This window comes from Podarcis filfolensis, assembly GCF_964270895.1.
Source record: "Podarcis filfolensis genome assembly, chromosome: 18".
NCBI lineage: Eukaryota > Metazoa > Chordata > Lepidosauria > Squamata > Lacertidae > Podarcis > Podarcis filfolensis.
In genome coordinates this window covers 7,212,325-7,234,380 of record NC_139622.1, presented here as the reverse complement: position 1 = coordinate 7,234,380, position 22,056 = coordinate 7,212,325, and the positions used below count along the sequence as shown (strand labels likewise).

The window sequence follows — 22,056 nt, the reverse complement described above, 5'->3', positions numbered from 1 at the left end:
TTGTACTAGGAAAATAACCTTAAAAGAAAAACGAAAAACCTCCTTTTTTGCCGAAGTCATGAATAAATCAGACTTATAAGGCAACTAGGTAAAAATGAAATTATCCTAAGCTTTCTAAAAATATATATATAGGCATGCACATACGCACAAACATTCTCTAAAAAAATAACACGTTTTATGGTCAAGTAATGCAGATACTATGGTTATAATGCAAATAACTATGGTTAAACAATGCAAAGGTTGCTAAAAACTTTCTAAACGTCAACACACAGATCTGGCAGAACTTTGTCACCACTTCTAGTCCCATTGAAATCAAACCCACTCAACAAGTTTAGCTCTGGCTAAATTGTATCTCGCTGACTTCAACAGAACTTAAATAACAACAAACTTCTACCAGATGCCGTCTGGAATTTATTTAGGCACATTTAAGTTGCAAACAATTAATGGGAACATGCACAATTTTAAAAAGAAGAGGAATTCGTTGAAAACTAGTGTGATGTTTCTTAGCGCCGAGTTTTTTTTGGGGGGCTAATAAGAGCATAGACCTCGCACATATTTTTTGAAAAACCGCAGCTTTCAATTTATTGCTTGCACCAGGACCAATTAAATTCAGCATTTTGTCAGTTGGCACAAACGCGTTGGTGCGACCTTCTGGAATCCCTGGAAAGAGAACGGGAAAAAATAAAATAAAATGTAATTCTTATGGCCGGCACGAGTTTTTTCACTTTTACCAAAGTGAAAGGAGCACACCAGCCTAAGATCGAGAGGGCATGATGGCAGAGGGTCATGGAAGAAGGGAGAATAATGATATTAATAGACAGGATTGCAAGTTGTTTTCATATGCAATGACAGCAGCAAGAATATTATTGGCACAAAGATGGAAGCAAGAAAAACTGCCGACGAAAGAAGAATGGAGGATGAAGCTGATGGACTATGCAGAATTAGATAAATTAACAGGAAGGATTCGAAACCTGCGGGACCAGAGATTCTTAGAGGACTGTAGGAAATATATGAACTACTGTATTTTTCCCTCTATAAGATGCACCAGACCACAAGACGCACCTAGTTTTTGGAGGAGGAAAACAAGAAAAAAAATATTCTGAATCTCAGAAGCTAGAACAGCAAGAGGGATCGCTGCGCAGCGAAAGCAGCAATCCCTCTTGCTGTTCTGGCTTCTGGGATAGCTGCGCAGCCTGCATTCGCTCCATAAGACGCTCACACATTTCCCCTTACTTTTTAGGAGGGAAAAAGTGAGTCTTATAGAGAAAAAAATACGGTATTTGAAAAGCAATTGTGATGAACAGAATATACCTGTAGGACTGCAAAAAGTTTTGTAAGGTGGATTACTTGAAATATTACAAGAAAGACTATGAAAAGAATTATTAGTTAAGGATAATTAAATGTACAGTAATAGGAAATTAAGAAATGCAGAATAAGTGATAAAGAAGGGAAAATCATCAGAGGTGTTGATGGAAGTAAAAAATATTGTGTAAGATGCGAAGATGTGTTGTATGACTGTTGGAACTGATATGTTAAAAAAATCAATAAAAATGTATTTTTTTAAAAAAAAGGAAGAAGGGAGAGTAATAATTAATAAATTTTATTTGTTTTTTATGTTTTGGAAATGTACATCCAGTTGTTTTTTAATTTTTTTGGGGGCCCCCAAGAGAGTGGGGCCCTAGCTATAGCTTGTTTAGCTTATACGTAAATCCGGCGCTGGCCAAACGTGAACCAGACATGAACTGGAATTAGTTCCTTTGCAGACATGTTGAAATGGAACCAGTTCTTCTTAAAAGGGATTTTTTCCAAGCACTCCATTTGTGCACCTAAGCCAGGGGCAGGCAACGGATGCGGCCCAATCACCTTCTAAATCCGATCCGCGGACGGTCTGGGAATCAGCGTGTTTTTACATGAGTAGAATGTGTCCTTTTATTTAAAATGCATCTCTAGGTTATTTGTGGGGCATAGGGATTCATTCATTCCCCCACCATATAGTCCGCCCCCCCCACAAGGTCTGAGGGACAGTGGACCGGCCCCCTGCAAAAAGTTTGCTGGCCCCTGGTCTGAACTGAAACCAATTCCAGAGGAGGGAAACTGAAATCACTGCAACTCACTCGCATCTCAGCCCAAAGGCTAGACAGGAGGGCTTGCTATGATGGTTTTTGGTTTCGTTAACATCTCAGTGACAATGCTGCCATCTTGCGGGCAGAACGCAAAATAAACAATGCCGGATTTACGTATAAGCTAAACAAGCTATAGCTTAGGGCCCCACTCTCTTGGGGGCCCCAAAAAATTTAAAGGGGGGAAAAACTGGATGTACATTTCCAAAATATAAGATAAAAAAAACGAATACTATAAAGCCTACATACAGCAACAGTGTTTTGTGTTGTGTAGGCTCCCAGGATGTAAGTCATGGGCCCCGCCTGCTAGCCTGCTCCCTAAAATATCACTGGTTTGCTCATTTCTATATATAAGGTGCCTACATTCTGCATGGACTGGTTGCATGACAACATGTGCAGCTTCCGGGTCATGTGGCCAGCATGACTAAGCCGCTTCTGGCGAACCAGAGCAGCGCACGGAAACGCTGTTTACCTTCCCGCCAGAGAGGTACCTATTTATCTACTTGCACTTTGGCGTGCTTTCGAACTGCTAGGTTGGCAGGCGCAGGGACCGAGCAACGGGAGCTCACCCCGTCATTGCGGGGATTCGAACAGCCGACCTTCTGATCAGCAAGTCCTAGGCTCTGTGGCTTAAGCCACAGCGCCACCCGCATCCCATGAATTTGCTGGGGACCCCCTTTAATCCCCCACTTTTGCAGTGAGCGGAGGTGGCACCCTACTATAATAATAATAATAATAATAATTTATTATTTATACCCCGCCCATCTGGCTGGGCCTCCCCAGCCACTCTGGGCGGCTTCCATAAAAACCAAAAATACAGTAAAATATCACACGTTAAAAACTTCCCTGAACAGGGCTGCCTTAAGATGTCTTCTGAATGTCAGGTAGTTGTTTATCGCTTTGACATCTGATGGAAGGGCGTTCCACAGGGCGGGCGCCACCACCGAGAAGGCCCTCTGCCTGGTTCCCTGTAGCTTTGCTTCTCGCAATGAGGGAACCGCCAGAAGGCCCTCGGCGCTGGACCTCAGCGTCCGGGCAGAATGATACTTTTGCAACAATAATAATATCTGCAAACTGCCTTAAATTTCAGTCTGGTGAAAGGTGGGATACAATAATAATAATAATAATAATAATAATAATAATAATAATAATAATAATAATAATAATTATTATTATTATTATTATTATTCTTTTGGGGATTGAAGAACTAATTTACACCTGCCCTACCTGATTCATTTAGTAATCCCATCACTGTGGTTCTGGCTCCTTGACCTCTGGCTCTTCTGCTGCTTTGTCCTGATCTGGAGCGGATTCCGGCTGATCTGGGGCTTCCGGCTGATCTGAAACCGGCGGCTGCTCCGAGGCTTCGGATTGGTCCGGAGCTTCCAGTTTATCCAAGGCTTCCAACTGGCCGTAAACATCTGGCTGATCCAAGCCGTCCTGTTGGCCAAGGGATTCCAGCTGTTCCATGATTCCCTGTGGATCCGGGCTCGCGCCCAACAATAATTCCATGGAGGGAATCATGGCGTCTTCCGGGTCGGGGGGCAAAACGACCTCCGGCCGGACCGGCAACACTCCTTTCTCGTAACAGTCCAGCCTCATTTCCATCATGTCTCGGATTAAGTCTGCAAGGAAAGTTGTGTCACGTTAGTGTGACAGGAATTTTGAGGTCTTAGATATATGGTAATGTTCATAACCACACGTACATAGATCAGCACAGGAAGACCAACCTGGAACCATTTTGATTCCTAAACTGACCAAATGTTTTCTCTGCAAGGTCAAAGTGGGAAACCTCCCCATTGTCTCTTTCCTCACAAATCCTGTCTCAAGGGCACATTTAAGATATGAATAGGGTGTGAGCCTGTGACCTGGCCCAGGAACTAAGTATTTATCATTACAAAAGACTGGCCAGGCTCCCCCGGCAATCCAATCAAGTAACCTGCCAGACAGGAGATAAACAACAACAGGAGAAAACAATATTAAAATTTCTGTTTTAGACCGCCTTTTCTGTGATGTAGGTGTGATGTATCTGGGGGGTGGTCTTAGGTTACACCCCTTCTGTGATGTATGTATGATGTTTCTGGGGGTGGTCTTGATCTACAGGGTGGCAATTTCAAAAGTCTTTATAAGCCCTTGCACACCATTTTTCTGGGTCCCTCCTCTCTCCTGCAAGTGAGGGGAGCACCCTGTTGCAACAGATCAATAAAGGCCAAGCCTACAAACGGCTGTTTTGCTCCAAGTTATCCTGGTTGGTGTCTTTGTTTTTTGTCCAAGGGAGCCCTCAGATTTTCCCGTTAACATTATAAATCGTAAATGGCAATACAGTCATACCTCGGGTTACAGACACTTCAGGTTGTGTTTTTTCGGGTTACGGACCGCCAAATCCCGGAAGTACGTGTTACTTCCGGGTTTTGGCGGTCACACATGCGCAGAAGCACTAAATCATGCTTTGCCGAAGTGCCGAATCGCAACCCACGCATGCGCAGACGCGCCGCTGCGGGTTGCGAACTCTGCAGGTTGCGAATGTGCATCACGCACGGATCACGTTCGCAACCCAAGCGTCCACTGTATCCTCCTAAATGCTCAGGAATTAATAGGCCAAAGCCAGTTATGGTAGTTGATTTCGGTGTGGGAATCAGGCGCAGATCAGCAATTACGGACAGTTTAACCAAACCGGCAGCCTAGACTAAGGGCACCACACCTTTTAGGAGCCCCGTGACAACAGTTCGAAATGAATACTGTACGTTTTGTGTAATAAAATTGGTTTGTTAAAACTGGTGGTTGGTAAAATTAAAAAAAAAAAGGAGATAATTTGCGAGGGGCCCCCCAATAATTTGCAATGAACCCTCCAACTTGCAGCTGAGGGAGCTGCTTTCTGGCGATGGCTGCAGTTGCCAGAGAACGAATGGAGGAGCTTTGCTTTTATTTAGAAAAATATATAATTTTGTAAACAGAAGCTATATAAGAAATATGTGACTGTGTGGTATAAGGTAATCAACAGATAAAGTACAGCGAGACTAATTGGAAGTCATTTTTAATTTCTTGTTTTATAAGTTCTATAATTGTGCACATCATTGGGAGTATAAATGATGTTAGTTATAAGAACTGTGTTGTTCCCTATATTGCTATTGTTTGTTTGTCAATTTATGGTTTGTTTATTTGATTGTATGTTTCTTGGTTTTCCTGGCATCTATCTATCTATCTATCTATCTATCTATCTATCTATCTATCTATCATCTATCTATCTATCTATCTATCTATCTATCTATCTATCATCTATCTATCTATCTATTATCTATCATCTATCTATCATCTATCATCTATCTATCATCTATCATCTATCTCTCTATCTATCTATCTATCTATCTATCTATCTATCTATCATGTATCTATCAATCTATCTATCATCATCTATCTATCTATCTATCTATCTATCTATCTATCTATCTATCTATCATCTATCATCTATCTATCTATCTACCTATCATCTATCTATCTATCTATCTATCTATCTATATCTATCATCCATCATCTATCTATCATCTATCTATCTATCTATCTATCTATCTATCTATCTATCTATCTACCTATCATCTATCTATCTATCTATCTATCTATCTATCATCTATCTATCTATCATCTATCTATCATCTATCTATCTATCTATCTATCTATCATCTATCATCTATCTATCATCTATCTATCTATCTATCTATCTATCTATCTATCTATCTATCTATCTATCATCTATAATTTTGCATTGCCATTTTGTAAGAAAACAACAGCCACCGAACCTTATTTGCACATGGGGAAAAACCCCACCCCTGGATAATTTAACTTACTGTCGGCTATTGTTCTGCCCAGAACCCGGTTTTCCATGATCTCTTCTATCTCCGACATCATCCCCGGGAAGAAGCCTGTCTCGATGTCTGTGAAATACAAGGAGAGGTTTTTAAAAATTATTACCCGAATGGAGAAATATTGGAAGGTTGTTGTTTGGTGGAGTAGCTGAGGCTGGAAGCAGAAAGAGCTCACCCACTCTGCGGTGCAACAAGGGCAATTAAAAGCTTGCCAATTAAAAAGACTGGCGGTTCAAATCCCCGTGACGGGGTGAGCTCCCGTTGCTTTGTCCCAGCTCCTGCCAATCTAGCAGTTCGAAAGCACACCAGCGCACTGGTATTTCACATGTCTGTGAAATACAAGGAGAGGTTTTTAAAAATTATTACCCGAATGGAGAAATATTGGAAGGTTGTTGTTTGGTGGAGTAGCTGAGGCTGGAAGCAGAAAGAGCTCACCCACTCTGCGGTGCAACAAGGGCAATTAAAAGCTTGCCAATTAAAAAGACTGGCGGTTCAAATCCCCGTGACGGGGTGAGCTCCCGTTGCTTTGTCCCAGCTCCTGCCAATCTAGCAGTTCGAAAGCACACCAGCGCAAGTAGATAAATAGGTACCACTCTGGTGGGGTGGTAAACGGCGTTTCTGTGCGCTCTGGTTTCCATCACAGTGTACCATTGTGCCAGAAGCGGTTTAGTCCTGCTGGCCACATGACCTGGAAAGCTGTCTGTGGGCAAACGCCGGCTCCCTTGGCCTGAAAGCGAGATGAGCGCCGCAACCCCATAGTCGCCTTTGGCTGGATTTAACCGCCCAGGGGTCCTTTACCTGGTCCCCTGTGTGACACCAAAATTTGATACCCTCTGCCTCTTGCCTTACATTCTAACCACCACCACCACCACAACAACAATTTATTATTTGTACCCCGCCCATCCGGCTGGGTTTCCCCAGCCACTCTGGGCAGCTTCCAACAAAATATTAAAAATACATTAAAATATCACACATTAAAAACTTCCCTGAACAGGGCTGCCTTCAGATGTCTTCTGAATATCAGGTAGTTGTTTATCTCTTTGACATCTGATGGGAGGGTGTTCCACAGGGTGGGCGCCACCACCGAGAAGGCCCTCTGCCTGGTAACCTCACTTCTCACAGAGATGGAACCGCCAGAAGGCCCTCGGAGCTGGACCTCAGCATCCAGGCTGGACGATGGGGGTGGAGATGCTCCTTCAGGTATACTGGGCCGAGGCCGTTTAGGGCTTTAAAGGTCAGCACCAACACTTTGAATTGTGCTTGGAAATGTCCTGGGAGCCAATGTAGGTCTTTCAGGACCGGTGTTATGTGATCTCAGAGGCTGCTCCCATTCCCCAGTCTAGCTGCCGCATTCTGGATTAGTTGTAGTTTCCGAGTCACTTTCAAAGGTAGCCCCACGTAGAGCGCATTGCAGTAGTCCAAGCAGGAGATAACTAGTAAGTAATTGTTGTGGCATCCCAGCAGCGGGCAAACCGGTTGTGTTCCCCTCTGCAGCAACATCTGGGATAGCTCAGTTGTTAGAGCATGAGACTGTTAATCTCAAAGTTGTGGGTTTGAGCCCCAGGCTGGGCAAAAGATTCCTGCATTTCAGTGGGTTGGACCGGATGACCCTTGGGGTCCCTTCAAACTCTACAGTTCTTTGATTCTACGATCTGGAGGCCCATTGCAACTGATCCACGAGCCATGGACTCTCCTTAATAGGAAGTACCGTATTTTTTGCCCTATAAGACTCACTTTTTCCCTCCTAAAAAGTAAGGGGAAATGTGTGTGCGTCTAATGGAGCGAATGCAGGCTGCGCAGCTATCCCAGAAGCCAGAAGAGCAAGAGGGATTGCTGCTTTCACTGCACAGCGATCCCTCTTGCTGTTCCGGCTTCTGAGATTCAGATTTTTTTTTCTTGTTTTCCTCCTTCAAAACCTAGGTGCGTCTTGTGGTCTGGTGCGTCTTATAGAGCGAAAAATACGGTACTTATTAGGGTTTCCTGTTCTCGCTGAAACTTTCCTGGGCAATGGTAGCTTTTACTGAGGACAGCCAAATCTATCCATTCCGGTTCCTTGTGTTTCTTAAGTTTTCATCATTCACATGTTTTTTAAAAAGGCATGCATGAACATTCTTCTGCATTTCCAGGCACATTTATCCTATTAAAGGCATTCTTTTGTTTATTCCATTTACTTAACAGAATTTGCATGCCACTAAATTGCAAAAAAACAAAACAAACCCCAACCCAACAACATCTAAGCACGTCCAGCAGTACACGGTTTTCCCTAATATAAAGGTAAAGGTAAAGGTACCCCTGCCCGTACGGGCCAGTCTTGCCAGACTCTAGGGTTGTGCGCTCATCTCACTCTATAGGCCGGGAGCCAGCGCTGTCCGCAGACACTTCCGGGTCACGTGGCCAGCGTGACAAGCTGCATCTGGCGAGCCAGCGCAGCACACGGAACGCCGTTTACCTTCCCGCTAGTAAGCGGTCCCTATTTGTCTACTTGCACCCGGGGGTGCTTTCGAACTGCTTGGTGGGCGGGATTCCCTAATATACTCAAACTTTAAAAACTTCCCTAAACAGGGATGCTCTCGGATGTCTTCAGAAAGTCAGATAGTTGTTTATTTGCTTGACATCTGATGGGAGGGCGTTCCACAGGGCGGGCGCCACTACCAAGAAGGTTCTCTGCCTGGTTCCCTGTAACTTCGCTTCTCACAGTAAGTGAACAAGCAGAGGACCTGTGGCACTGGACCTCAGTGCCCGAGCTGAACGATGGGGGTGGAGATGCTCCTTCAAGTCTACTGGACCAAGGCCATTTAGGGCTTTCAAGGTCAGCACCAACACTTTGAATTGTGCTCGGAAATGTCCTGAGAGCCAATGCAGATCTCTCAGAACCGGTGTTATGTGGTCCCGGCGGCCACTCCCAGTCACCAGTCTAGCTGCTGCATTCTGGATTAATTGCAGTTTCTGGGTCACCTTCAAAGGTAGCCCCACGTAGAGTGCATGGCAGTAGTCCAAGCAGGAGATAACCAGAGCATGCACCACTCTGGAGAGACAGTCTGCGGGCAGGTAGGGTCTCATCCTGTGTACCAGGTGAAGCTGGTAAACAGCTGCCCTGGACACAGATTTGACTTTCACCTCCATGGACAGCTGTGAGTCCAAAATGACTCTCAGGCTGCACACCTGGTCCTTCAGGGGCACAGTGACCTCATTCAGGACCTGGGAGCCAATGTGGGTCTTTAAAGACCAGTGTTATGTGGTCTTGTCAGCCGCTCCCAGTCACCAGTCTAGCTGGTAATCTATATACAGTGGTACCCCGGGTTACATACGCTTCAGGTTACATATGCTTCAGGTTACATATGCTTCAGGTTACAGACTCCCCTAACCCAGAAATAGTAGCTCAGATTAAGAACTTTGCTTCAGGATGAGAACAGAAATCATGCGGCGGCAGCGGGAGGCCCCATTAGCTAAAGTGGTGCTTCAGGTTAAGAACAGACCTCCAGAATGAATTAAGTACGTAACCAGAGGTACCACTCTATTGCTTGCTGTTTAGAATAAAATCTTCTCACTCGCTTGTGTTTGTATTGCCTCTGAGTCTCATTTCAAAGAATCACCTTGCATTTGGCAAGACAGATGCCTTTCTTGGTGTTATGTACTGAAGTTCTCACCCTGGGCCAGCAGGGGGATCCTGTAGATAGTTATGCAAATAAGGGATCGAAAGTGACGTTCAGTGATTGGATAGTTTTAGAAAGTTGTTACAGTAACGTTGTACTGGAGCTCTATATAAACAGGCTGACTGAACCCTTCAGTTCAGTTCTGTTATGGCCTGTGAATAAACAAGAGCTGTTTGAAGAATCGCTGTGTCGTCTGATATGTTCACCCACAACTTAACACTTGGGGAGCCTGAAATCAGAATGAGAGCCCCCCCTGCCATCCCAACACACAGCAAGCCACACACCTCTCTCCACTGGGTCGTAGAAGTATCCACTCTCCCGAAGGCTGCCGAAGACGGAAGGAATAAGGTCCGACAGGTAGCGCTGAGCGAACGCCCGAGCTGCAATCTTCTCCGAAGTTTCTTTCTCCTTCTGAAGGACTTGTAGCTGCTGCTTTTTGCGACGCTCCTGCCGGAAAGGAGAAAACAGCCGGTGTGGAACTTCTGGGTTTTGTTTTGGGTCTTTCCCCCAAGCCATTTCAGCAGACTTTGAATCAGAACCAGTAGCTGATGGTCAACAAAAGAGACGTAAAGACTCTCTCAAGGCAAATCTTCAAAAATGTACGTACAGTCGTACCTTGGATCCCAGACGCCTTGCGAGTCGAACGTTTTGGCTCCCAGATGCCGCAAACCCAGGAGTGACTGTTCCGGTTTGTGAACGTTCTTTGGAACCCAAACGTCCAACATGGCTTCCGATTGGCTGCAGGAGCTTCCTGCAGCCAATCGGAAGCCGCACCTCAGTTTACGAATGTTTTGGAAGTCGGGCGGACTTCCGGAATGGATTCCGTTTGACTTCCAAGGCACCACGGTAGTATAAACACTAGCCGTGGCCTCCAGATATTCTTGGAGAGTTTGTAGGGCAAGAACCAGAAATTTGAATTGGGCTTGGAAACACCACAGGGAGCCCATGTAATCCCTTCAGAAACTGATGTGACAGTCACCTTCTTTCCTTGACTGGAAATCCCCCACCCCAATACTTTAGTCCAGAGGTTTTCAACCTTTTTGAGTCCATGGCTCCCTTGAACTTTCTTTCTGCGGCACCCCTGTGGGGCTCAGGAGACCAGTTAGGTCCCCCCTTGCCTGCAGAGCTGGCAGCCCCTCACCCCTTTTCGAACACCTCAGCCTCCTTGCCCCTCTCCTTGGTAGTCCTCTGGGCAGCCGATGCTGCTGCCCCTGGTCTCTGAGTTGCTCCCCAAAGAGAAACACCACCTTGCACTGCCCCACAGACATGTCTGCCCATTGCCAACAGCAAGGGCTGGCAGACTGGGCTCCCTTGCCCGCTTGCTTGCTTACTCCAAGGCCGTCTCAGCTCCTGGCACCCAGCACCCCCTGGCGAGCCCCAGAGGCACCATTCACCTGGGGAGCTTGCAGCCAGGGCTGCTGCAGCAAACAGCTGTGCAAGCCTTTGGGAGGCAGAGACGCCAGAGGGCAGAGATGCCAGAGGGCATCAGAGTCTTGTCTGTGGACGCCAGTGTTGTCTGTGGCACCCCTGTGGGGCTCAGGAGTTTGGATTTGATATCCCGCTTTTTCACTACCCTAAGGAGTCTCAAAGCGGCTAACATTCTCCTTTCCCCTTCCTGCCCCACAACAAACACTCTGTGAGGTGAGTGGGGCTGAGAGACTTCAGAGAAGTGTGACTGGCCCAAGGTCACCCAGCAGCTGCATGTGGAGGAGCGGAGACTCGAACCCCGTTCACCAGATTATGAATCTACCGCTCTTAACCACTACACCACACTGGCTCCCAGTTAGGTCACCCATTGCCTGCAGAGCTGGCAGCCCCTCACCCCTTTTTGAACACCCTCCCTCAGCCTCCTTGCCCCTCTCCTGGGGAGACCTCTGGGCAGCCGCTGCTGCTGCCCCTGGTCTCTGAGCTGCCCCCCTCGCCCCAAAGATAGGTGCCTCCTCACACTGCCCCACAGGGGCCTGGGACTTGTCTGCCCATTCCCAACAGCAAGGGCTGGCAGACTGGGCTCCCTCGCCCGCTTGCTTGCTTATTCCAAGGCCGTCTCTGCTCCTGGCACCCAGCACCCCCTGGCCAGTCCCAGGGGCACCATTCGCACGGGGAGCTTGCAGCCAGGGCTGCTGGAACAAACAGCCGTGCAAGCCTTTGGGAGGCAGAGACGCCAGAGGGCATCAGAGGAGGGAGGGAAGGAAAGAGGGACAGAGGCCAGGGTTGTCTGTGGCACCCCTGTGGGGCTCAGGAGCCCAGTTATGTTCCCCCTTGCCTGCAGAGCTGGCAGCCCCTCACCCCTTTTTCAAACACCCTCCCTTGTGGAGCGTTCCCCCAGCTACCTCTCCTCTCCCCTCTCCTTGGGAGTCCTCCAGGCAGTCACTGCCTCCACCCCGGTCTCTGAGCTACCCCCCCCCCGCCCCAAAGAGAGGTGCCTCCTCAAACTGCCCCACAGACTTGTCTGCCCATTCGCAAGGGCAAGGGCTGGAGGACTGGCTGGTTAGGCTCCCTCGCCCGCTTGCTTGCTTGCTTACTCCAAGGCCGTCTCAGCTCCTGGCACCCAGCGCCCCCTGGCCAGCCCCAGAGGCACCATTCACCTGGGGAGCTTGCAGCCAGGGCTGCTGCAACAAACAGCTGTGCAAGCCTTGGGGTGGCAGAGACGCCAGAGGGCATCAGAGAAGGGAGGGAAGGAAAGAGGGACAGAGGCCAGGGTTGCCCACGGCATCCCTGACCATTGTGATAGGAATTTTGAGGTCTTAGATATACCATGTTTGTTGCTCTATGAGACTCACTTTTTCCCTCCTAAAAAGTAAGGGGAAATGTGTGCGCGTCTTATGGAGCGAATGCAGGCTGTGCAGCTATCCCAGAAGCCAGAACAGCAAGAGGGATTGCTGCTTTCACTGCGCAGCGATCCCTCTTGCTGTTCTGGCTTCTGAGATTCAGAATATTTTTTTTCTTGTTTTCCTCCTCCAAAAACTAGGTGCATCTTGTGGTCTGGTGCGTCTTATAGAGTGGAAAATACGGTATGTTGAATGTTCATAAGTGTACCAACCAAGCACGTACATAGATCAGCACAGGAAGACAGACCTGGAACCATTTTGATTCCCAAACTGTCCCAAACTGACCAAATGTTTTCTCTGCAAGGTCGAAGTGGAGAAGCCTCCCCATTGTCTTTTCCTTCACAAATCCTGTCTTAAGGGTATGTCTGTGTTTGAACAGGGTGTGAGCCTGTGACCTGGCCCAGGAACTAAGTATTTATCACTACAAAAGACTGGCCAGGCTCCCCAGGCAATCCAATCAAGTAACCTGCCAGACAGGAGATAAACAAGGACAGGAGAAAAACAACATTCAAATTTCTGTTTTAAGACCGCCTTTTCTGTGATGTATCTATGATGTATCTGACCAACAGGGAACCTATGTAAGGACTCTATATGGGCTCTTGGATACCCCATAAGGGAAAAAGGCAATTTTTGTTTACAACACCATCATTCAAGGCACCCCAGGGTGCCACGGCACACGGCTTGAAAACCGCTGTTTCTTTCCCCTCCTCGCCCAGTTAGCAGCGCCGGACTCTGTACCTTTTCCTCTCTGTGCCGTCGCTCCTGCTCCTCAAGTCTCTGGACCTCAGCGAGTTCCGCACGGCGCAGCTCGTGGTACGCGTACTGATGCGCCCGCAGGTCGGCGAGTTCCTCTTCCTCCATGACTTCCAGCAACGCTTGCTCGATGGTCTTGCCGACCAAGACCTCCAGCATCGGCCTCACTTCGATATCAAAATCGAAAAGCTGGGGGGGCGAAACAAAGAGGAGAAATCAGAAGTGGGCTGACCTAGGGGAACGTCTTGAGAAATGGTTTTCTTTAAAGCGTAAATCTGCACATCAAGACAAACTTCCCGCCACAGTGGTACCTATTTATCTACTTGCGCTGGTGTGCTTTCGAACTGCTAGGTTGGCAGGAGCTGAGACTGAGCAATGGGAGCTCACCCAGTCGCTGGGATTCGAACCGCCAACCTTCCGATCGGCAAGCCCAAGAGGCTCAGTGGTTTAGACCACAGCACCATATGCTCCCCTTATACAATGGTTTTAACTGTCTTTATATGTGCAGTTTTTGAAATACAAGTTTTTGTTGTGAAATCGTTTTGAGATGCTTTATAGAAAGTGGTTCATAGAAGAAATGGAACAATAAGAGTACCATGCTCTAGCTCACCCCATCACGGGGATTCGAACCGCCGATCTTCTGATCGGCAAGCCCAAGAGGCTCAGTGGTTAAGACCAGGGCTCAGCAAACTTTTTCAGCAGGGGGCCGGTCCACTGTCCCTCAGACCTTGTGGGGGCCGGACTATATTTTTTGGGCGGGAATGAACGAATTCCTATGCCCCACAAATAACCCAGAGATGCATTTTAAATAAAAGCACACATTCTACTCATGTAAAAACACCAGGCAGGCCCCACAAATAACCCAGAGATGCATTTTAAATAAAAGGACACATTGTTGTTGTTGTTGTTTAGTCATTTAGTCGTGTCCGCCTCTTCGTGACCCCCTGGACCAGAGCACGCCAGGCACTCCTGTCTTCCACTGCCTCCCGCAGTTTGGTCAAACTCATGCTGGTAGCTTCGAGAACACTGTCCAATGAAAAGGACACATTCTACTCATGTAAAAACACACTGATTCCCAGACCATCCGGGGTTAAGATTTAGAAGGCGATTGGGCCGGATCCGGCCCCCGGGCCTTAATTTGCCTACCCATGGGTTAGACCAAAGTGCCACCCATGCCCCTAGCAGCATTGGACGTGACACTGGGCACAGTCCAGATCCAACCCCCCCGGAAATTTGGCAAGGCAGAGGAAAGCACTTCCCTCCAAAGTCTTGCCTAGACTGGAGTTCTGGAAGCCTGAAACACACTTGCCAGGCTTGCCTCGGAGGGGCTTGGTCTAAGTGACCGCTGGGGGTCCCTGCCGACTCTACGGTTCTATGGTTCTAACGTACATCTCCTTCCCAGATCTGGGTGGCCACATCTCTGCCGGTCTTCGCGGGGATGAACAGAGGCGTTGCCGGCCTGTCCAGAAAGGCGTCCGTTTGGCATTCCATGTCCACTTCGATGATACGGTCCGCAAGCTCTTCCAGGTACAGTTCTGAAACGGCATTTGGGATGCTCTTGTATAGGGGCAGTTTTGCAGCTCTCCTGACCCCGATGCAAATCTCCTGCACGGAGGACAATCAGGATGGAAATGGGACTCCTGAGCTCTGCGTGGGGCTCCCTTTGAAGGTGACCCGGAAACTACAACTAATCCAGAATGCGGCAGCTAGACTGGGGACTGGGAGCGGCTGCCTGGACCACATAACACTGGACCTGAAAGACCTACATTGGCTCCCAGTATGTTTCCGAGCACAATTCAAAGTGTTGGTGCTGACCTTGAAAGCCCTAAACGGCCTTGGTCCAGTATACCTGAAGGAGCATCTCCACCCCTATCGATCCAGCACCGAGGGCCTTCTGGCGGTTCCCTCACTGCAAGAAGCCAAGTGTTTTGTGTTGTGTAGGCTCCTATTTTGTTATGTGCAAATGGCTTGAGATACCTATTAGGTCCATAAATTACCATCAAGCATATATTCAACACAAAAAGCAGCAACAATTTGTTGACAAAGGATAAAGGTAAAGGTAAAGGTACCCCTGCCCATATGGGCCAGTCTTGACAGACTCTAGGGTTGTGCGCTCATCTCACTCTATAGGCCGGGAGCCAGCGCTGTCCGCAGACACTTCCGGGTCACGTGGCCAGCGTGACGAAGCTGCTCCGGCGAACCAGCACCAGAGCAGCACACGGAACGCCGTTTACCTTCCCGCTAGAAAGCGGTACCTATTTATCTACTTGCACTTAATTGTGCTTTCGAACTGCTAGGTGGGCAGGAGCTGGGACCGAACGACGGGAGCTCACCCCGCTGCGGGGATTCGAACCGCCGACCATGCGATCGGCAAGTCCTAGGCGCTGAGGTTTTACCCACAGCGCCACCCGCGTCCCTGACAAAGGATAGCTGGACATATAAAGGGCCCCATTACCTTCAGTAGCTTAGGGCCTCATCAAACCGAAATCCGGCCCTGAGCACGCATCTTAATTCACAATATATTGCCAGGTTCAAAACTATGAAACCGATATCACGATATAGAACTGGTTTGGGATGAAGATAGGTATATCTCCCAGCCCTACTCACAAGGAAACCTGCTTGGCTAGTTCAACAATGGAATCCTCCATTAGATTTTTTAAAAACATGGGGATTGCGCATTGTGAAAACTAACACACACCCACAATATCAATCACAAACTAACGTGGAGGACTGAATTTAAGATTGGGAAGGATGTGCAAGATAACAAAAGCATTCTGGGAAATGATTTATAATGAGTTGAAAAAAAAATGTTTAAAATAATGTTTGTGAAAAAACCAGAAGCCTTTTTACTAGGAATTTTAGGCGCAGAGATACCAAAGGAGCAGAAATGACTATTCATGTATGCGACGACAGCAGCGTGGATACTACTGGCCCAGAGATGGAAAGAAGATAAAGTCCCGACCAGAGATGAATGACTGATGAGGATGAATGGACTACGCCAAAATGGCGAAAATGACCGGGAAAATCAGAAACCAGGAAAAGAAGAGCTTTAGTGAAGAGTGGGAGAAATTTACAAATTACCTAAGGTAAAGGTAAAGCAACCCCTGACCATTAGGTCCAGTTGCGGCCGACTCTGGGGTTGTGACGCTCATCTCGCTTTATTGGCCGAGGGAGCTGGCGTACAGCTTTCGGGTCATGTGGCCAGAAGGACTAAGCCGCTTCTGGTGAACCAGAGCAGCGCACGGAAATGCCATTTACCTTCCCGCTGGAGCGGTATCTATTTATCTACTTGAACTACATGCTGTCAAACTGCTAGGTTGGCAGGAGCAGGGACCGAGCAATGGGAGCTCACCCCGTCGCGGGGATTCGAACCTCCGACCTTCTGATCGGCAAGTCAGAAGCCACAGCGCCACCCGCGTCCCTCCAATTCCTATAGCTTGTCCATTTATTCAAAATCTTTTGACATTTGTTTTCCCATGTATCTTCCGTCATTACCTGTTCAAATACGTCAGATTGTATACCGTATTTTTCGCTCTATAAGACGCACCAGACCACAAGACACACCTGGTTTTTGGAGGAGGAAAACAAGAAAAAAAATATTCTGAATCTCAGAAGCCAGAACAGCAAGAGGGATCGCTGCGCAGTGAAAGCAGCGATCCCTCTTGCTGTTCTGGCTTCTGGGATAGCTGCGCAGCCTGCATTCGCTCCATAAGACGCACACACATTTCCCCTTACTTTTTAGGAGGGAAAAAGTGAGTCTTATAGAGCAAAAAATACGGTATATTTTTCAAAAACATAGCCGTTCCATTTTTCCATTGTCCATTTATCCTTTTCTCCCCCCCCTGATGCAATAACAAGCATACCAGCTAAGATCATAATCTTTCTATTTTACTATTCCCCAGTATTCCTGAGATATGCATTTCGCCCTCCCTCTCCACCTGGCGTATTACCTGTCTGAACGTCAACATGCCTCCTGCCTTCTAAAGGTTCCGGGGTTCTTGTCTGAAGCTGGTCCCTAGCTCTTCTCCTGGCCAACGCTTTACGCTGGGCTTCCCGCTGACGTTGAAGCTCCAGAGGATCGGGTTCACTGCTCTGGCGGAGGGGATGGACAGAGAGAAAGCGGTTCATGCAGTGTCCTTAATCTTATTTATTAGATTTCAACACTGCCCTATAACCCACAGCTACTCAGGGCAGTAAAGGACCCCTGGGCGGTTGAGTCCAGTCAAAGGCGACTATGGGGTTGCGGCACTCATCTCACTTTCAGGCCGAGGGAGCCGGCGTTTGTCCGCAGATAGCTTTCCAGGTCACGTGGCCAGCAAGACTAAACCACTTCTGGCGCAATGGGACACCGTGGCGGAAACCACAGCGCACAGAAACGCCATTTACCATCCCGCCGCAGTGGTACCTATTTATCTACTTTCGCTGGTGTGCTTTTGAACTGCTAGGTTGGCAGGAGCTGGGACAGAGCGAGGGGAGCTCACCCGTCATGGGGATTCGAACCACCGACCTTCTGATCGGCAAGCCCAAGAGGCTCAGTGGTTTAGACCACAGCGCCACCCACGTCCGGATCCCAAAACCCCCCTAGCTCAGTGGCTTGTGCCGGTGGGAAGTGGAGTCTGAAGGCGACAGCAATATCCATCACTAGACCTCTCCTCCTAGACAAAGTTCATGTCCAAGACTTGCATCTTGCAGCAGCTAGTTCCACTGGTTAATTGCACATTGTTCCTTTTGCCTGGAATGTGCAGTCGAAATAGATACATAGATATGTCGAAGTTTACGGGAGAAGGAAAACTCACCCATGGTAAGATGTGGAGAGCATAGGTATTCCCCCGAACGACTCGCCTCTCATACATGAGGTTGGCATAGTGATAGGGCTCCTCTTCCCTGGAAGAAAAAACATGAAGAGGGACAGGATTCGAAAACAGCACTTAGCATAAATTAGCAATTAATTAGAGCAGGGTGTCACTGTCCCCATTCCTGCTGCTAAATCTGCAAGGCTGCTAGAGATATGTGAGAATAAATAAGCTCTCCTTAATTTGCAAGTTTACAAACCTGTCAGAGGTATTTGTGCCCAGTGGGATTTTGTGATAAAAATTCTTACAGAGTTCTGGGCCTTTTTATAGCAGCAATAATAATAATAATAATAATAATAATAATAATAATAATAATACAGGTGCCATGATATTTCTTCCCTGAAACAAATGTGTTCTTTAAAAATGTGAGCTAAAAAGGACGTGAAATTGTGCTTTTGTATTCAACTCCCAGCGAAAATGAGAATGACATAGTTTGAGAGCTAACGCAGAGAACGTTCTTATTACTGTTTTTGCGTGGTTTTAAAATGAACTGGGAATCGTTCGGTTCTCACTCTGCAAGAAGAGAAAAATCACACATTGGATTTGTATTTATTTTGTAGAAGGAGAAGAAGATTTAATTTTTTTAATTTTTAAAAACACTCTACTTTTAAGCTGAGGTTGGCTGGCCATCTGCCATGGATACTTTAGCTGAGATCCCTGCATTGCAGGGGGTTGGTCTAGAGGACCTCTGAGGTTCCCCATTCCAAATCTACCATTCTATGATACCTCTGCAAACCAACTGGGCAGCTGCACACATTTAAAAACAACAACCAAACTAACAACAGCAGCAAGCTTGTTCTTTGCACCTCTTTCTTTCCAGCGCTTTCTTAAATTTCACAGCATATATAAAAATTATCCAGAAAGAGAGAGAGAGAGAGAGAGAAACATTACAATATCAAGACAATTCCCAACTGAAAAGCATCAGAAACAAACAAACAAACAAAAACACTTCCGTTTTCTAACAAAAGCGGAGGTGCAGCATTTAAAAGCGACCAAAAGCAAAAGCAAACCTGTAACAAATCCATATATTGGGAGTGTTTGGGTTGTCTGAAGTATTTACATAAGCAGTGACGCTACACCAGCCTCTTGCAAACATGTGTCTGTGTTGCTTACTTCCTCTGGCTATTCTTCAGTTCATGTGCAATTATTATTATAATTATAATTATTGTTATTATTCCGTTTCTGATATGCTGTCCTCTGTGACCAAGCATCACCCATCTTGGCTGGAAGGCCTGTAGCACCAGCATAAGAATCTAGTAGTAGTAGTATTAGTAATAATAATAATAATAATTTATTATTTATACCCCGCCTATCTGGCTGGCTTTCCCCAGCCACTCTGGGCGGCTCCCAACAGAATATTAAAAACACGATAAAACATCAAAATTAACAACTTCCCTCAACAGGGCTGCCTTCGGATGTCTTCTAAAAGTCAGATATCGTTGTTTATTTCCTGATGGGAGGGCTTTCCACAGGGCGGGTGCCACCACCGAGAAGGCCCTCTGCCTGGTGATCTCGTATGGCCCCAGGTTGTTAAAGGCTTTAAATGCCAACAGGGGCACCTTGAACTTGGCAGACACCTGGAGGCGGTTGGAGGATGGATGGTGGCTAACGGATTGAGGTTGAATCCTGACAAGACAGAAGTACTGTTCTTGGGGGACAGGAGGTGGGCAGGTGTGGAGGATGCCCAGGTCCTGAATGGGGTCACTGTGCCCCTGAAGGACCAGGTGCGCAGCCTGGGAGTCATTCTGGACTCACAGCTGTCCATGGAGGTGCAGGTTAATTCTGTGTCCATGGCAGCTGTTTGTCAGCTCTGTTCTGCCCGGACACCAAGGCCCAGCCTTCTGGCGGTTCCCTCGCTGCAAAAAGCCAAATTACAGGGAACCAGGCAGAGGGCCTTCTCGGTGGTGGCACCCACCCTGTGGAACGCCCTCCCACCAGATGTCAAAGAGAAAAACAACTACCAAACTTTTAGAAGACATCGGAAGCCAGCCCTGTTTAGGGAAGCTTTTAATGTTTAATAGATTACAGTGGTACCTCGGGTTAAGAACTTAATTCGTTCTGGAGGTCCGTTCTTAACCCGAAACTGTTCTTAACCTGAAGCACCACTTTAGCTAATGGGGCCTCCTGCTGCCGCCGCGCCACCAAAGCACGATTTTTGTTCTCATCCTGAAGCAAAGTTCTTAACCCGAGGAGTGGAGTCTGTAACCTGAAGCGCCTGTAACCCGAGGTACCACTGTATTGTATTTTAATATTCTGTTGGGCGCCACCCAGAGTGGCTGGGGAAACCCAGCCAGATGGGTGAGGTAAAGGTAAAGGACCCCTGACCATTAGGTCCAGTCGTGACCGACTCTGGGGTTGCGGCGCTCATCTCGCTTTACTGGCCGAGGGAGCTGGCGTACAGCTTCCGGGTCATGTGGCCAGCATGACTAAGCCGCTTCTGGCGAACCAGAGCAGCGCACGGAAACGCCGTTTACCTTCCCACCGGAGCGGTACCTATTTATCTACTTGCACTTTGACGTGCTTTCGAACTGCTAGGTTGGCAGGTGGGGTATAAATAAATTATTATTATAATTATTATTATTAGCGCTGGCAAGGCCTCAGCTGGCATTCTGCTTCTGGACTGAGTGCAAGGGATGCCCCACAGGGAGCGCATTGCTGTAGTCTATCACGGATGTCGGTTGGACTCTTTCGGGTCGGGCCCTTCCTTCCCCAGTGCAGCCTGGGACCCTAAAGGTACTCACGTCTCGTTGGCATCGATGGAGGTCCGGTACCTCTGTCTGCCCGGCAACGGCCTGGGACGGTTGCAGTACGAATAGGTGGCAGAGGGTCCCGCCGCCGTGCCGTCCCGGCTGAGGATCACTGACGTAGAAGCCATGGCGGCTCGCAGCAGCCTCTGGCTCCAAAAGGCCTGGGCTGTGGGAGCAGCAGTGCCGAGAGAGTCTCCTTGGCAACCGTCGCCGGGCGACACGGACTCCGTTCCCTGGCAACCGTCACCAAGGTAAACTGATCCCTGCCACCTGACCCAGCCGGGAGCTGCCTTCGTTGGCATCCGTCCAAGGGAGCGTAACTATGGCAGGGAGCTTGGAGTTCACGAAAGGGAACTTGATTTATGGGCTACTTTGATTAATTAATTTTATAATGAAATGATCTTAGAACGTTGTATTATTTTATTGTTGTTAGCTGCCCTGAGCCTGGCTTCGGCTGGGGAGGGCGGGATATAAATAATTTTATTAATATTATTATTATTATTATTATTATTATTACTATAATAAAATGAGACTGCATTTTAAATTGCATTTTAACCTGTATTTTAAATTGGGGGTTTTTTTTCCTATTATGTTTTTACTCTAATTTTTACTGTTGTTAGCCGGCCTGAGCCCGGCTCTGGCCAGGAAGGGCAGGGTATAAATAAAATTATTATTATTATTATTATTATTATTATTATTATTATTATTATTATTATCTGGGGCTATGGGGCTCAAAGGAAAACAAATGGGCAACTCAGTGGCCCCAATTGGAGTCAGGCTGTCGGCCCAATGTCTACACACCAACTGGCGACAGCCACAAAATGGAGGCGCTGTGATTTTCCGCCTGGAAAGCAGGGGTGTTTTGCGTTACTTTTGTTGTCGTTTCTCAATAGGGTGCAACACATGTTTGTGGTTTTTATGCTGCAAACCGCCCTGTGACTATCAGGTGGAGGGCGGTATGTAAATTTCAGTTGCCAAGACCATGTTAAAAACTAGGCTGTGGCACGTAGACCTCCAGGAACTAATCTCAGCTGCGGAAAAAACATGTTCCCCTCTTTATTTTCGATTCTCTTGGGCGCAGGAATTTAACCTTAATTATTTACAATTTTCGTTTAATCCGCAAGAAAGAAGGGCCTTTTCGCTGGCTAGGTTCAATTCTAATCCCTCTAACCTCCTTTCGGGCAGGTTTGCGGGTTTGGCAGAAGGAGATAAGATCTGCCCAATGCGATGCCCACCTGGTGG

At 47.5% G+C, this 22,056-nt stretch overlaps 1 protein-coding gene across 1 annotated transcript; it reads right to left on the bottom strand.

The window, feature by feature from the left end:
- Positions 1–555: 555 nt before the first annotated feature.
- LOC310753399 (radial spoke head protein 3 homolog B-like) lies at positions 556–21,131 on the bottom strand. Its single transcript, XM_083594683.1, has 9 exons — positions 20,809–21,131; positions 18,011–18,098; positions 17,165–17,306; positions 14,604–14,749; positions 13,200–13,403; positions 9,918–10,080; positions 5,963–6,049; positions 3,348–3,745; positions 556–660 (listed from the first exon to the last, which is right to left on the bottom strand). Exons 1-8 carry the CDS (start codon positions 21,114–21,116, stop codon positions 3,369–3,371), a joined length of 1,515 nt encoding a protein of 504 aa, XP_083450809.1. The 5' UTR covers positions 21,117–21,131; the 3' UTR covers positions 556–660; positions 3,348–3,368.
- Between the last annotated feature and the right edge of the window lie 925 nt (positions 21,132–22,056).

Excerpts from the sequence above, each read along its gene's own strand:
- LOC310753399 (XM_083594683.1), bottom strand. The coding sequence starts at position 21,116 with ATGCCAACGAAGGCAGCTCCCGGCTGGGTCAGGTGGCAGGGATCAGTT. Across the intron at positions 17,307-18,010 it reads CTCTCCACATCTTACCATGG|AGCAGTGAACCCGATCCTCT; the intron begins GTGAGTTTTCCT and ends CCCCTCCGCCAG. Across the intron at positions 3,746-5,962 it reads GGGCAGAACAATAGCCGACA|ACTTAATCCGAGACATGATG; the intron begins GTAAGTTAAATT and ends CTTTCCTTGCAG.